The following is a 16,793-nucleotide window of genomic DNA, read 5'->3' as shown; positions in this document are numbered from 1 at the left end:
TCCCTACTCAAAATTAACCATTTCTATTGTGGTCCTATAGTTTTAAAAAATTATGATTTGACTAAATGAAGTGTACATCTTCCCACCTCCCTCAGTAGACTATGGGTACCCTAGTAAATGAAGATTTTATTTATTTTTCCTTCCTATTTTGCTTAGTAATTTGCACATATTAGGTACTCTACAAACTAAAATGAAATAAAAGAGTCATTCTTTGCTAAAACAGAAACAATCTATCTTTAACAGAATATTAAAAGTAATTTTCTCTAAAACTCTAAAAAATAATTCAAATAGTAAAATTTATGGTTCTTTCATATATTAAATATTTAAATATTTGAATATTAGACATATCAGAACTAGTGTATTTTAAAACTTCTATTTAACAATTGTAAGATACTATAAAATTTTTAACTTTTTCTTGCAAACAGACTAGTGATGCTTTACAGTGCATTTAGCAAGAAGAGAGATGTGAACTCTCCAATGCCCTTGCAAGAGAGGAATGTTCTCAAAGGTTTTGGAACACTGAGTCTAAGAGCTTTAGAAATAGGTCTTAGAAACAAGGGTTGTGTTGCTCATTCCAGAATACAGCTGAATGAACTGCAATGAGAAGCATAATGGGGAATAAAGTGGTGCCCTAGAGCTAGGGAAGCCAAGGCAGTGCTATTTAAGTTTGCTGGAGCCAGAACCTCCTGCTGATTTCTTACTGAGCCTGCCACCCATTGACCAAATTATGAATCCAGGCACTGCAAGTGACAAGGGACTTCAGATATTACTGGAAGACCAATCAATAGTTATTGAGTGTTACAAAAAAAATGGCAGTTTTCTATCATTAAAATTTATTTTGGCTATGCTGTGCATATCTAGAATATTCTATGATGGTTAATTCATCCCTTAAATGTCCCTTCAGAAATAACTCTTGGTGAAAGGGATGATGCCCCATCCTGATTTGTACTTAAATATTCAAAGTAAGGAAACTAGGAGTAGTGTTAACATAAAAAATTTAGAGAATTAAATTAAGACGAATGAAAATGCAACATTCACAGCAGTGAGTAATTGAGAGCGTTTATATGATTTTTGTGTTGGATTTACTTTGGTTTCATCAGGTTTTGGTAGCAGCCGTAAAGACTGCTTCTGTTGTAACTGATTAGCTCTAGCACATGCTACACAGAAGAGGAAGACAATCTCCTGTTGAATTAACAGTTGTATTAAGTGACAATAGCCAAAACAACAATAATAACACACACACACACACACACGTATAAACAGTATCAAGTAAATGAGAGGGAGAAGCCAATTAATTTTTATTAAGTGCATGCTTGATGGCAATCATTATGCTAGGTACTTTAAATATATAATTTTATTTAATTCTAACAATACTACTAGGTAAACATCAGTGTATTTATTTTATGAATCATAAAATTTAGTAACTGAGATTACAAGTATCAAAGCCAGAAAGGGAGAAGATATGATTCTATATACTCTGGCTTTTTCTACTCTTAACACATTACATTTGGAAACTCTCTACTACACTGACTTTTACACTAACTTCTCTGTCTCTTACTTGAGTTTATTCATCAGTAAAATAGTCTGTGTTTAATTGGTTGTGTGGTCCAGGCTAAATAAAATTTTATGAAACCTATGTTTCTTATAATGCTCAATACAAATAAATCAATAAGCAAAACAGCAACTGGTCAATAGAAAATGTACAAAGAAATGGAGGAGGGAGTTCAAAGAAAAAGAAGTAAAAAATTGCCTATAAACAGGATAAAAACTGTTCAACCTCACTTCTGACTTAAAAAATAAAAATTATAACATCCATGACTTACTATTTTCACCTCTGAGATAGACAATGGCTATAGAGAAGGAGATGTGCATAAGATCCCTTTTCTAAAATGCTTGGGACCAGAGGTGTTTTGGATTTCAGATTCTATTTTCAAATTAGGAAATACATATACATAATGAGATATCTTGAGGAGGAGACCCAAGTCTAAACAAGAAATTCATTTTTGGCTCACGTATACCTTATACATGTGGCCTGAGATAATTTTATTCAATAATTATAGTGTGCCTGTGTCTTGACTGCAAACTGTCACAGAGGTCAGGCATTGAATTTTCTACATGTGACATTATATTGGCAATCAAAAATTTTCAGAGTTTATCAGATTAGGAATGTTCAACCTGTATTCAAATACATTCTTGATGATCGCATAAATAGACACAAACTTCATGGCAGGAAAATTCATAATATAAAAATTTTAAATGTAGAAAACATTTTTTTCAGGAAATTCCACTTCTAGAATTTATCTTAGAGATTCTCATGTATGTACACAAAAGTACATGTGCAAACTGAGTTGCCACACCACTTTTTTGAAAAAGTAAAATACTAGAACCAGTCTAAATAACCATCAATAGGGGACTGCTGAAATGAATTAAGATAGTTCCATACCACAGAAAGCAATGCAGTATGCAAAGAGAGCACAGTAAATAAATGCAAGTTCACATGAAATAAGCCACAAGTACATTTAGTGAAAACAGCATGAATCAAAAAAAATAAATAATAAATATCATATGCTTCTAGAGGCACAGATTATTTCTAGGAGACAATGTGGGAATTCAGTAGTAATGGTTTTCTCTGTGGAAGAAAGGTAAAAATCTGATTAAAGGGAAAGTTCTTTCTTTTTTAACCACAAATATTATTTTAATAACTATCATAAGAATTGTGTAGTAATTAGCTATAAGAAATTTTTCAATTTAAAGAAGTGACTATAATAAATAGTTATTTCTGAAGTCACTGAAGAACCTTTTAAATGTGAAGTCTATTATGATAAATAAGGAAAAAACATACTACTGGCAAAACATTTTTTTAAGGTAAAAAATTTTCAGAATACTCTAACCACCCCAGATTTCTCTGTGTGCGCAAGCATGTGCAGATGCAAGTATGTATAAAATTCAATCTATAAGAAACAATAAATAGAACATGGGCACTCCCAGTGTGCAAGATGTGCTAAAAGAACTAAAAAGAAATAATTTTCATCTCTTTCTCTCTCTAAATTTTCCAGAATTCACACTGTAGGGCATGTGTGACAAATCAGACAAATGATGGCAAAAATGCTAATTCTAAGGGCAAAAGAGTACAGAATATTTCCATTTCTTAGCTGTTAAGACTCCTTCAGACAGAAAAATTCTATTCTTAATTATCAATTCTGCAGTAACTATGAAACAGAAATGACAATTACCTGAAATCATGAACCACAATAATTAATCATGAGATTGAGAAGTTAACAAAGTAATATCAAAAATATGTATGAAATACACAAGAGGTTAAGGATCTAATCATAAATAATGTACTCTATTATCAAATAAGTAAACATACTTATTGGGCATCAGATTTTTATATTAATCCAGAAAACCTACCCATAACAAAAACTATGATATTTCCTAAGAAACCAACTTGGTTAGTGATATAAATGGAAAAGAAAAAGACTACGTAAGCCCCAAGGCAACATCTTATCCCAATTTTGTGAAAACTTCTGAGACATTAGTATTCTGTTAAACTTTTTATTTTATTATTTTCATTCATTCCGTTACATGGTGAATCAACAAATTTGTCTCCTCTGTTCCTCAGGAAAACTAACAATTTTGTAATTTAATATGTGGGATAGTACACATATTAAACACAAAAAGATAAAACCTATATTTTCAGATGAACAATAACATTTATACAAAATAAAATTCAAAGGAAAAAGAGGTTTTTTTTCTTTTTTTCATTACTGGATAATATATAGCTAATTTGTTAATGTATTTGTTTGACACTATCCAGTATGGAAAAATTTCACATATACACATTTCTAAAAATCTTTGGCATGGTACTAAATTGCAATACATCAGAATCAGAAATTTATATATTTTAAAAGATGTACCTTTTATATGGGTAGCAAAATTCAGTGCCAATTTTGCAAAGAGATCTGGATTTTCAAACTTTTCTTCTTTTACTTTTAACCAGAAACAGTTCTCAGATAATTCTTTAGGCTCGATCTGAGGCAAAAATAGCAAAGATAAGTTTCTAAGTTATTATTTCATATTAAATTTTTCAAAGACTTCACTTTCAGCAGAGTTGAATGGCAATTCTTTTATTCATCTACCACTAAAGCAATTTTAGGATCTATCAAAACAACACACATAGAGTAAATATTCATTGCAAAACTCTGAAAATTCTGTTGGCATGCAGAAAAGATACACAACAATAGGCCATATAGAAAATTACATTTTAAAAATTCTTCTACTGAAAAGAGTCTTAAAATAATTTAGTAAATCCTTCTTCAATTCACATGCATTCTATATACACTAATTATTTGAAAACAGGAAATGTAAGACTCAGAACCACTGAATTTTCCATGTTCTTTTATTAAGTTGAAGGCAACAACCATAATAACAGCTTACACATACTTCCTACTATGTGTCAGTTACTGTCTTAAGTGATTTGCATATATTAACTAATCTAATCCTCACAATAGTCCTTCAAGGCAGGACCTATTATTATCTCCATGTTAAAGAGAAGGAAACTGAGCTCCGAAATGTTTAAGTAGCTGCTGAAGCTAGTAAATGGCCCAGCTGGGTTTTCAATCCAGGCAGTATAGTTCCGTAGAATTGTGATCTTACTACAACAAATCCAAAATTAGAATTATGCATTTTCAGTACATTTTGATGCTTTGGTGATACATTAAGTATCATTCCAGTGTACACTAAATTAACAAACCTATCATTACTTTTACATACACAGAAAACTGAACTAACGAATTCTGAATCATATATTTTGGTGGACTGTGACTAATTACAAATAACTGTACACTAAAACCATTTATAATTAATATACTCTTTTGAGCTTAATCTTTAAAAACAAGTGAATCATCAATTGAATTAAAACAACTTAATACACACAGGTTCAGATATAGCTTTACATGTTTCTGGGTAAATATATTCTCATTAGAAGATTAATTTCCAATGAATGAGAACTATGACAATCTGTATAATAATTTTTTAAAAAACATATTATTTGATAATAATAGCAAAGCAAAATAACATTCAGAAGAAAATATTTTCATATACAATATCAAAAATACTTAAGTTATGTCACCACTGAATATTGTCAGCTACTGCACATTATCTGAAAGTTTAAAACCAAAAAATAATTACTTTCTGAGTAAAAATAACTAAAAAAAAAACAAAACCCAATAACAGAAGAGATTTTATTTAAGAAAGGTTACTTCAAGTTAACAGAGGTAAAAATCTTAATTATTTTTCATTTGATGATATATTCCATATAGCATTCTCTATACTACTTTTAATTTTCCTTTTGCCTTCCTTATAATTTCAAACTATGTGTGGGGGGGGGGGGGTTCTACTCATCTAGGTAGTAATCTGAAAGATGGACATAAGATGGTGAATTCACAAAGGAAAGCAGTACAAGTCATTAGTCATCTCAAACTTTATGCAACACTTACATGTACTAATGAATTCAGCACATTAATGGTCAATCATGGCTAAACAAAGACAAAAATCTCTATAGTTACAGTATTACTGTTATGTTTTAGGTATGAGATGTGCCCCCAAAAGCTCACATGTGAGGTGATGCAAAATTGTTTGGAGGAGAAAGAATTAGATATGTGAGTTGTAACCATATGAGTAGATTCATGAACTGACAAGGATTAACTGGGTAGTAACTATAGATAGTTAGGGTGTGGTGGGATGAAGTGCAACACATGGGTCTTCCTTTGCTATTTATACTTTGTCCCTACTGAGCAGAGTTCTTTCTCTGCTTCATATCTGCCATGTCCTTACTGCTATCCTACTCCACACACTTTTGCCATAATGTTACCTTGGGCCCAGAGCAAAGGAATCAGCCATCAATGGACTAAGACCTCTGAAACCATGAGCATCAAACTTCTCCTCCTCATTCTTATCAGATTTTTAGGTAATGGTGACGAAAAGTTGTCTAAAACAATTACCTTTGACCAATTGATTCTCTTCATGGACACTTCAGGTTTATATATTTTCTTCTGCTTCATTCCATAAGGTAGATCAAGTGGCACTCCTGTGGGAGAAGACATTCCTCCGAGGGGTGGTGGTGCAGGAGGTCCTCCAAATAAAGGTGGTGGTGGTGGTGGTGGAATACCCTCAAATCCAGATAATGGAGGTGGAGGAGGAGGAGCTCCAGGTAGAGGTGCAGGTGGTGGAGGTGGTGGTGGGCCAACACCTGGCAAGGGAGGTGGTGGAGGAGGACCTGGAGTTCCTGATGAACCCAAGGATCCATGGCCCTAAAAAATAAATGGTATGAGTTTAACCTTAGAATAAAATACAGCAGAAAGTATACACATAGTAGACATTTGTGGTTTAAGATTATATATGCTTTCTGGGCATAGTGGCACATGCCTGTAATCCCAGGAGCCTGGTAGGCTAAGACAAGAGGATATCAAGTTCAAAGCGAACCTGAGCAACTTAGTAAGGCCCTTAGCAACACAGAGCGGCACTATCTCTAAATAAAATGTTTAAAAAAGGGCTGTGGATGGATGTGACTCAATATTTAAGCACCCGCAGGTTCAATTCCTGGTACAAAAGAAAGAAAAAAAAAAGACTACATATGCCTTTTTGTAAATATTTATTTTTTAGTTGGAGTTGCACACAATACCTTTATTTCACTTATTTATTTTTATGTGGTGCTGAGGATCGAACCCAAGGTCTTGCATGTGCGAGGCGAGCACTCTACCGCTGAACAACAAAACTTCCCCTACATATGCCTTTTTGAAGCCTTAAGATTTTATACTTTAATAGTACATATAAAAGACTTGTGTACACTTTGGTAAGCATTACAAAGTCTGGAAAGCAACTAGTACTGCTAATACATCAAGGATACAAAAGCTGGCATCATTCAAGATTTTTTGAAATACTCTACAAAAATAATGAAAAACTATATTTCATCATAAATATATCCAAAGAAGAAGTACTGTATATAGTTTGGGCATGTTAGACTAGCTGGTTTGACTAGGGGCTAATTAATACAAGGTCACAGATTCAAATCCCTTGGGGGCCAATTAGCATTACACAAGAGTCTCTTTCTTAGCACCAGGAACTTAGCTGTCTTCTAATACCAATAATTAATACTAAAGAGCATTAATTTGCATACTAATATATGCTTATCAACAGTTTACAGCTATTATTTCTTTTTTTTTTAATTTTTATTATGACCTTGCAGTATAGATAGGGCATTTTTATTTCACTGCTTACAGAGGAGGAAACCCTAACTGCAAAATGTTAAATGATTGAACAAAAGCTACATAGTTGGAAAGGTGATTAGGATTTAAATGTGATGCCTCTAACAGCAAATGTGGTCTTCTTTCCAGTAATAACAGACTATATTTTCATGAATGGGTGTCATCTGCTTGAGGAGAATTCATTCACAGACTGGATTATGAAAGAAGAATAACTTTTTTCTACTATGGGAAAGTAACCTCAAATGTATTTGCTAATGACAATGGTTAATGGATGAAAGAGATACTGCATTACATACTGTCTTCTTGTTTGATGATGAATCTGTGACTATTTCTTTAACCCATTACTGATAACTATGATTCACTTTCTAAAACGAATATAAAAGTGGAGCTGTTCATTATAAATATTCTTACAGAAAACTATCAATGAACATACGTTGCTTTAATAAAGAAAGGACATTAGATTAACCAAACAACAGGTTTAAAACTAATGAAATTTCTTGGTATAGTATTATTTTCATCTGTGAAGAAAATCCTCTTACCTTTATTAATATACATTTTCTACTTGGACTATTAATTGTACTAATTAAACTTAGAAATATCTTTACAACACACTTTAAAACATATTTTTGGAAGAATCAATTTAGATGATTTTCCTATTCATAAAAATATTAAAAATTAACAGCCATAGGTCAGTATGATCAGCGAAATGTTTTCCATAATATTCAATGCACAATGATCAAGTATTTTATTCATATATATGAATGTTTATGTATTTATATGAATATATATTAATAAAGTGTTCCTGTACTTAGCAATGAATCTTCCCAGGGAATCAAATCCTCTCCTGAAGTCAGGAAAAATCACACATGATTTGAATATGCAAAACACTTTTAATTTTACTTTTAATTAGCAAAATCATAAAAAAGTGACAATCACAGTCTTGACTGAGATCAAAGAAATTGTGGGGAAATTAAAAATTCAGGATCATAGTAATTTTTCCTACAGTGTTTGTGCATAAATAGACTTTTAAATATTTTGAAATGCAAAATGTGTTGCCCATTTTTTATTGGATGGCAAAATTAAAAATGAAGAAATAGCAAATAAGACACACGTATAAACATCAAATTTTTGTGTCATATGTTTATTATAAAACTTGTATAACCACAACAATGTTATTATTTTAAATAGAATTTTAGGCAGGAGGCATAGCTCAGTATGGCTGAATCGCCAATCATGTTTAAGACCCTGGGTTTGATCCCCTGCACCACCATTAAAAAAAAAAAAAAATCAACAATTCATTTAAGTTAAATATACATCTTACATTTTTAATTAAGAATCTCCAGTGTTTACATTAAAGGCTCACTGGCAAGCACCTATAATCCAAGCAGCTAGGAAGGCTGAGGCAGGAGCATCACAAGTTCAAATCCAGACTCAGCAAACTTGCAAGGCCCTATGCAACATAGTGAGCCCTGTCTCAAAATAAAAATAAATAAATAAATAAAAGGGTTGGGGATGTAGCTCAGTGGTAAAATGCCCCCAATTTCAATTAAAAAAATTAAAAGACCTTTAAATTCAAATATTATCAGTATTTTCTTACCTCTAATAAGCAATTAGGAATTGATCAATTAATTTAGGCTACAATATAGTACTGTGACCTAACACACTAAATTAATAATTTTATATTTTAAACCATTTGGGGAACACTAGAAAGTGCAGTGTAACAAAATTTTATAGTTAACAGTAAATAAATACTTACTAAGTAATAAGGCCCTGTGCTAGGTGAGCTTAAATCCTAAAGGTGCTTACACTCATATGGAATAAATAGAGAAGGCATATAAATAAATAAAACAATAGTAGACTTAGATAGTAATATGGAATTTCAGAGAAATTCCATGATAGAGGTATTGAAGGTTTCCAAAGGACACCTTACTTAGTTTCTCCTTTATAGTATATGTTTCACATGCACATATGAACAAGGTATGGGATTTCTGAAAGAGTATAACATAAACCAGCATTTCTCAAGTAAATTCTATGCAAGTGATATTTCCAAGAGATGTTAATATGTGTTCTGACATTAAGAGTTCTGTAGTCAAACCTGTCTAGGAAAATTATATAAAAGAGGTATACAGTTTCTCCAGCGTAGGACTTCTTATATGGTTTAATATTAATGAATATTGTAAATTACCAAGAGACAATTTCATGTGTACTCAATTTAGTGGACTATGAAATGTTTTCCTGATTAAAAAATCAACATCTCTCTAACTAAATCTGAGAAATTATAGCAGGAAGAAAAGTATGGAGACAAGAAGTTGCAAATATGAAGGAAGGAAAGTTAACTTAGCTACAAAAGAGACTATATTTAAGGGAGCAATCAGAGCCTAGAGTACAAAGGGGAACAAGGGAGCCCATGCCAGAAGGGCTTAAAATTCCCGGTAAGGAGATTTTATTTAATCCTGATGATAACAGGCAACCACTGAACATACTAAAGCTGGAATGATAATAATCATGGCAGTGTTTCAGGAAGATTAATTTACCACTAACATAAAGGATAAATTTGAGGAGGAATAAAATATAGACAAGGGAGAAAAATTAGAAAACAATTATAATAGTCCAGGCAAGATATATTGAGAGTGGATCTGACCAGTTCTGGGATTTGGTGCAAAAAAGAAAAGAGAAAAAAAAACTGACAAAAAACTGTGAGTAGGTTACTTTGCTACAGGTGGAACAAGGCAAAGTTAAAAAAAACTCCCACTTTACTATCTTCAAAAACGGTGGTAAAATTTAAACAAATAAAATGGATACCAAGCTAGTTTGAGGAAAAGAAGAAATCATGGATACTAGGTCTGATTTCTATATGCAGCAGGACCTTCCTATAAAGATTGCTAATCAAGAGCTGGAAATATAAAAAGAACTCAAGTGACTTGCTTGACTGGTCTGGAAGAAAGTGGCTCCTAAGGCATAAGTTAGCTCATGATTGCTTCAAGAGCTTTGCTTTGCCTCTTGAAACAGCAGAGGAAAGAAGGATCTAGTGAAATATTCCACGTCAGGGTCCAAATCTGAAGCTAAAGGAGATGTTTAACTCCAACAGAGAACCCTTGTGTTTGAACTTCAGTACCAGTGCTAACATTCACATTGGCAAAACCAAGTCTTTGTTACATAACTATTTCCTATGTAGATTTAAATGAAATTGGGAACATTTTGGTCTTAGTAACCTGACTGTAATGAACTACCTGGTAGATGGAAATATCCCACAAAGTTCTGTATTCTCTCACTCCAGTTCTTTGGTCTGTTATGCTGACTTAGATTTACACTGCTGGGAATGAACCTGTCCAAGAAGAAAATACTGAGGCTAGAGAATTTATAAAACATGGCCAAAGAAAAATCACTTGTGATTAGAGTTGTATGAATTACAGCTCAGATATACTTGATCCAAAAACAGCTGTTTTCCTGACAGAAGAAAATATAGGGTCAATACTCCAACATATAAGCACAAATAAGTTCCTCAAAAAGACTCATAAAGGTCATGAAAAAAACATAATGAATTAATAAATGGGATGGCATCAAATTAAAAAGCTTCTGTGAAATAAAGGAGACAACTAAGGGTATAATGAGAGAGCATAATGGGAGAAAAATCTTTGCTAGCTACTCTTCCAACAAAAGGTTTATATCCTGACTCAAAAAGTATAACACCAAAAAAAAATCAATAAGTAGGAAACTGAATTAAATGGATACTTCTAAAAAAGAGGAAACACAATGGCCAACAATATATTTTTAAAAAGGTTTAACATAGTTAGCAATCGGGGAAATGCAAATCAAAACTACAATGACATTTCATCTCCCTCCATTTAGAATGGAGGCCATCAAGAATACATACAATAATAAATACTAGAGAGGATATGGGGGAAAAGGAACACTTTCACACTGTTGGTAAGATTGTAAACTAATAAAACTACTATAGAAATCAGTAAGGAGATTCCTCAAAAGACTAGAAATGGAATCACCAAAGGACCCAGCTATAGCACCCTTTTGTTTTTACCCTAAAGAATTAAAGTCAGGGGGCTGGGATTGAGGCTCAGCAGTAGAACACTTGTCTAGCATGAGTGAGGCCCTGGGATGGATCCTCAGCACCACATAAAAATTAAAAAAAAATAAATAAAGGTATTGTGTCCAAATACTTCTAAAAAAATAAATGTTTTAAAAAAAGAATTAAAGTCAGCATACTATAGTGTTATATGCATATAAGTGTTTATAGCAGTACAATTCACCACAGCCAAATTACGGAACTATTCTAGATATCCATCAATGGAGAAATGGATAAAGAAAATGTGGTATCTATGCATAATCAAGTTGTATTAAGTCATAAAAAATGAAATTATGTTATTTTCAAAAAAATGAATAGAACTTGTGGGCATTATGTATAACAAAATAAACCAAACTCAGAAAGTCAAGAGTTGTATATTTTCTATCATATATGGAAGTAAGAGAGGAAGAAGGAAAATAAAGTTAGGAGAGGGATTTCATGAAGGGAGGTAATGAGAACAGACAAAAGGAGACCAGGAGGAGGGAGGGGGAGAGGAAAAGGGGAGGTACTAGGAATAAAACTGATCAACTTATACCATTATATTATGTGCACAAATGTGTATCAATGAATTCCATGATTCTATATAACTATAATGCACCAATTACAAAAGAAAAAATAACAGCATCAAAACATAATCCTGGGGCTAGGGATGTGGCTCAAGCGGTAGTGCGCTCGTCTGGCATGCGTGCGGCCCGGGTTCGATCCTCAGCACCACATACCAACAAAGATGTTGTGTCTGCCGATAACTAAAACAATAAATAAACATTAAAAAAAAACATAATCCTAAAGCATGATAACAACAAAAAAAGATCTGACACCTAATAAAAGGTGATATTTGAATATACGATGTTGAATGGAATTTTGAACAAGAATATACAGAGAAAAATAACAGAAGACAGAACACTGAGGAATATCTCCATTTGGAGAATGAAAAACTAAAGAAAAACAGTCCTCAGACATTTCAAAAGGGAAGTCAGATGGTACAGAGGGAAGAGAGATGATTCTGTGAAAAGAAATGATCAAATATTAAGGATATGTGATGTAGATTATGGATAGAAAAAGGTTACCACATTGGGTACTTTGCAGGTTACTACTCACTTAAATATTTTTAGTAGAAGGATAAAACCAGACCTTGTCCAGTTAATCAACCAACACTGACCAAACATTCACTAACTAAAGGCATGTTCTTCAATTTCTTAATATTCATTTGAGACATAAAGTGTGTTAAAGAGAGTACTTAATCAATTCTAAAACTTTAGAGACCCTAATTAAGACTTTAAGTGCATATGGGAAGTTTTCATCCTAAGGAATGTAGGTGGAAATGTAAAGTGTACAGGTTTGTTTGTTTTTTTATATTTGAATCAGATGGGATATAATTTCTCGTTTTTCTGAGTGTACAGGTTGAAATGATGATAATCTGGAATTAAAGAGACTGTAAGAATCTTTGGGGATAATTAAAATTAATGAGCATTTTCATACTTTTTTGGAAAGAAAATACCATGTAATTTTTCAGTCATGAAAATTTCATCTCAAAAACAGTTTTGCTCATATAACATTTTGTTTAAAATATGCAGGGCACTTGCAGCATCTGATACCTTATTTTTTCCAAATACTAAAATGATTTATTGTTCACAAAAATAAAATCTGTATGTTTATTTCAACTAAAATGTGAAACTGCCAAAAAAAAAAAAAAGTCCACTTCCAGTTACATGTTTTCCTTCTTTCTTACAAGATAATTTTCTACCATGAAACTCACTGTGACATGACACAAAGTCTATATCTTGTTCATTACCTGGATTCGAAGTAGCTGGATTTCTGTTTCAAGTTCTTTAATTTTTTCTTCTCGTTTTTGAAGCTCAGCTTGAGCTTCCTGTCGAGCTGTGAATTCTTCATCAAACTGCAATGATCACCACCATAAATGTAGAGTTAATAATATATTTTTCAGAAAGCTTTAAACATTATATAGTAAATAACTAGAGTGTTCTTTCCTATATGAATTTCTAGGTCACTTAGAAAATCAAAGCTCTTGTTTATTTTCATGATAATTAAGTATCCATGTTAGGATGAGGCTCTAACTTTGGAGAGTAAAGAAGAAATATATTCCCCATGAGGGGTAAGGAAACCCATTTTCACTTTTGAAAAACAAATACAAAAGAAAAGGTTGAACTGAGAATTCTCTCTTCCTGTATAATGGACACATTTCTTGCTTTATTATTAAAATGTTGATTTTATAATTACTGTTTCATCCCATAGTATTAAGTTTAGTGAATTTGAAAATGGAATCTAAAAGTATGCCAGCAAAGAATTTCAACTCCTTAAATATATTTAATCTTGAAAATGTATTGCACTTTTAGAATCCACAAATGAATGTACATGAATACAATCTGGAATGTTTCTCTCAAATCTTAATTTTCTAGTATCCAAAAAGTGGTACTATACAAAATCTTATAGTAGAATGATATGTTATATACCATTCTCGGTCAAATGGTTAACCAAAATACTTGTATGAGATGTTACAAGAGGGAAACATGAGAAGTTAAGATACACAGACTAAGCCAAAGAAACTGTCTACATAGTGAATATTAATTTGCTGCATCCTGCCCAAGTCTGTGCCTCAGTCAGAACTCTTAAGCCGGCCCACAACAGCCTACAATTTATAGTGCATACTGCCTTCATCCGGCTACAGAATATTTTATTTGCCTTTTATTGCCAATGTCACATGAAGTCATTATATAGATCTACACATTATTCCAACAATGTTATTTCTGTTTCTATAAATAATATCTTTTACTGCCCAAAGCTGTCTTTATAGTTTGTGGAACAATACAAAAGTATGTTCACTGTAATAAATATTCATCCTCATAGCAGATTTGATCTTTGGATATTCTAGAATGCCATTGTGATCTTAAGTCTAAAGAAAGAATGCTGGACAGACTGGATAATAATAATATTTACATCAAACCTGAAATATTATTTGGTAATACTTTTATCCACCTCTAGTTGAGTGCCTGAAAAATGCCCCATAGAATCTGGTCCAAATCTCTATTATCTTTACATTTCAAAAGCACTCCAGGTACCTAGGGTGAAGGATCCTTCAATGACCTTGTTTCCCAGTTCACCAAGAAGATGGAGATTCTTGAATGTGAGCTTGCTTGACATCACTATCATACATGTTAAGATTTCTCTGAAGCTATACTCTCATCTCCTATGTGCTCCATAGAAGCTGGTCCAAACATGTATCTACACAAACACACTGTACACATCTTCTTCCTCTGAATTGTTTATAAATACATCTGAAAAGAGGCACACAATGTCTCTACTTTTATTTTTAAAGGAATCGCAGAAGACTGAAATATGTGAGCTGAAAGAGGTCTTCTTACAAGTCAACTAATCTTATCCTCTCCTTTTAATGATGAAGAGACTAAGACCCAAAGAGAGTAAGTGGTTTCAAGTCAAAGCTAATTAGTGGAAAAGCTGTTAATCAGATCTTACAATTAGTGCCTCTCATTCAAACACTTTTTTAAAAACCTGCTTTATATTGTCTCTCAAGATGAACCAGAACAAAAGAATGCATGTAGATAACCAATGGGTTATCTCCACACCTTCCTATTCTAAATGTTGGCAATGAGACTAAAGCATCAAACACTAAAATTTCCATAATTTCAGGACCCCTTTCCCCATATTATGTGCATATAGAAAGCTTCACTAGAAAGATAATCAAAATTTACTTTTCTCATGATGTCTAATCACAATACCAGCCAAAAACTAAGGAGATTCTAAGATTTTCAAAAGGAATTTAAAGTGTGCTACTTAAAACAAGAACATCAGAAATATAAAGGTCTATTAATCAAAAAGCACACATTTTCATTCGCCAATAAAAATGACAGCTTCACACAAACATTTTATGCTCAAGCTCTTAAAAATCTATTCTAGTAACTGAAAGAGCAAAGACATTTCTTCAGATGCCCTGAAGTAACTCTATAATTTCTAGAGTGATAGCAAAAGTGATTATCTAATCTTCAAGGTAAGTCATAACTTTGGAGAGACAGCAATATGTAAGCACTTTATCTTGCTGTCAGAAGGCAGAAAACTGGAGAGCTTTTAGACTTGTGCTTTGGTCTTCCCTGCACCCAACAAGAAAGAAACACTACACCAACTCTTAAAAGGATCTAGAACAAAAAGAAGGAGGGAAAGAAAGCAGAAAGGAAGGAAGAAACTTGGTAGAAATTAATTAAATGGTAACTATGCTTATAGGAAACAATGAAAAGGTAATCTTAGGTCTAAATAAAATTAAGATGTTCATAATTTTGGCAATATTCAAAGACATTTACATAAGGCATTAGCACAGAAAGAAAGGGCACTGTGAGATTCCAGCAAGACTCCATGAAGTAGCAGCATCCTTTAACAAGTGGCAATTACAAAATTAAAGAAGCTAAGTCTAAGAAGAGACAGAGAAAGAGAATACTACAACTTTCTATTGCTATCAACAACACTGACTTAAAGACAGTAGCTTTAAAGACCAGTAAAATATCTCCTAGTTAGCCAAAATGATACCTATTTTAAGTAAGAGATACAGGAAAGCAATGAGACATTTTATTTTGGTTGAATGTTTCTAAATATGTGCTTTCATCAGCTGAATTTTTCTTATCACTTTAGTATAATATGGATAGTGTTTTCAAGGTGATGAGAAGGGAAGAGTAATGACCTTACCCTATCAGGAAATAAATCAATATTCTGTTGTTTCATTTGAATCCTGAGATATAAAGTACTATAAAACTGAAACAAAAGTTATCAGATTTCATATAAAGAAACAAAGTAGACAAAATGCTGATTAATTTGACAATTAGGCTAATATTTTATAAGCCTTACCTTCTTTGAAAATTCCATTGCTTTTTGTTCACTTTCTTCAACTTTTGCCTTGTTCACACAAGAATCTAGTAAGATTTATCAGAAATAATTAGAAATTATAACATGAGATCTCTAGCCCAAAGGTAGCTGCCAGCCTATAATTCTATGCACACTATCATTTCATTTTAATATTTTTTGTTGTCGATGGATCTTTATTTTATTTATTTATTTATACATGGTGCTAAGAATCAAACCCAATGCCTCACACATGCTAAGCAAGCACCCTTCCACTGAGTTACAACACGAACCCCACACTATCATTTCTATGCCAGTTGCTATTAAAGAGAAACTAACCTATACCATATATCAAACAAACATGACATTTTTCTTGGACAAACTAACTGAATTGAATGATGGCATTCTAAAGCACAAAACCAAGCATCTATAAATATATCTGACTAACTTATCATTGTTATAAAGATATTTAATTATGTTTCAACTTATACAATTATAGAATTGTTAAAAAATTTGTATTTGACTTTGGGTGAACAGGTGGCAAAGATCTCAAATTTAAGATCATAAAGACTCAAGATGATTCT

The 16,793-nt window shown here is 32.4% G+C and overlaps 1 protein-coding gene across 11 annotated transcripts in view; it reads right to left on the bottom strand.

The window, feature by feature from the left end:
- Diaph2 (diaphanous related formin 2) overlaps window positions 1–16,793 on the bottom strand; it is an 867,887-nt gene that overhangs the window by 588,682 nt on the left and 262,412 nt on the right. For all 11 annotated transcript variants that reach the window (XM_046427818.2, XM_046427819.2, XM_046427820.2 and 8 more), the window contains 4 exons: window positions 16,216–16,280; window positions 13,139–13,243; window positions 6,003–6,311; window positions 3,918–4,032 (listed from right to left, as the gene is read on the bottom strand). In XM_046427818.2, the coding sequence (XP_046283774.1) occupies window positions 3,918–4,032; window positions 6,003–6,311; window positions 13,139–13,243; window positions 16,216–16,280 (594 nt within the window). The remainder of the gene's footprint in view (window positions 1–3,917; window positions 4,033–6,002; window positions 6,312–13,138; window positions 13,244–16,215; window positions 16,281–16,793) is intronic.

Source organism: Marmota monax, unplaced genomic scaffold (assembly GCF_021218885.2).
Source record: "Marmota monax isolate L192 unplaced genomic scaffold, Marmota_monax_Labrador192_F-V1.1 WCK01_AAM20220418_F8-fsc00067, whole genome shotgun sequence".
Lineage (NCBI taxonomy): Eukaryota > Metazoa > Chordata > Mammalia > Rodentia > Sciuridae > Marmota > Marmota monax.
This window is presented reverse-complemented; position numbering and strand designations above follow the sequence as displayed.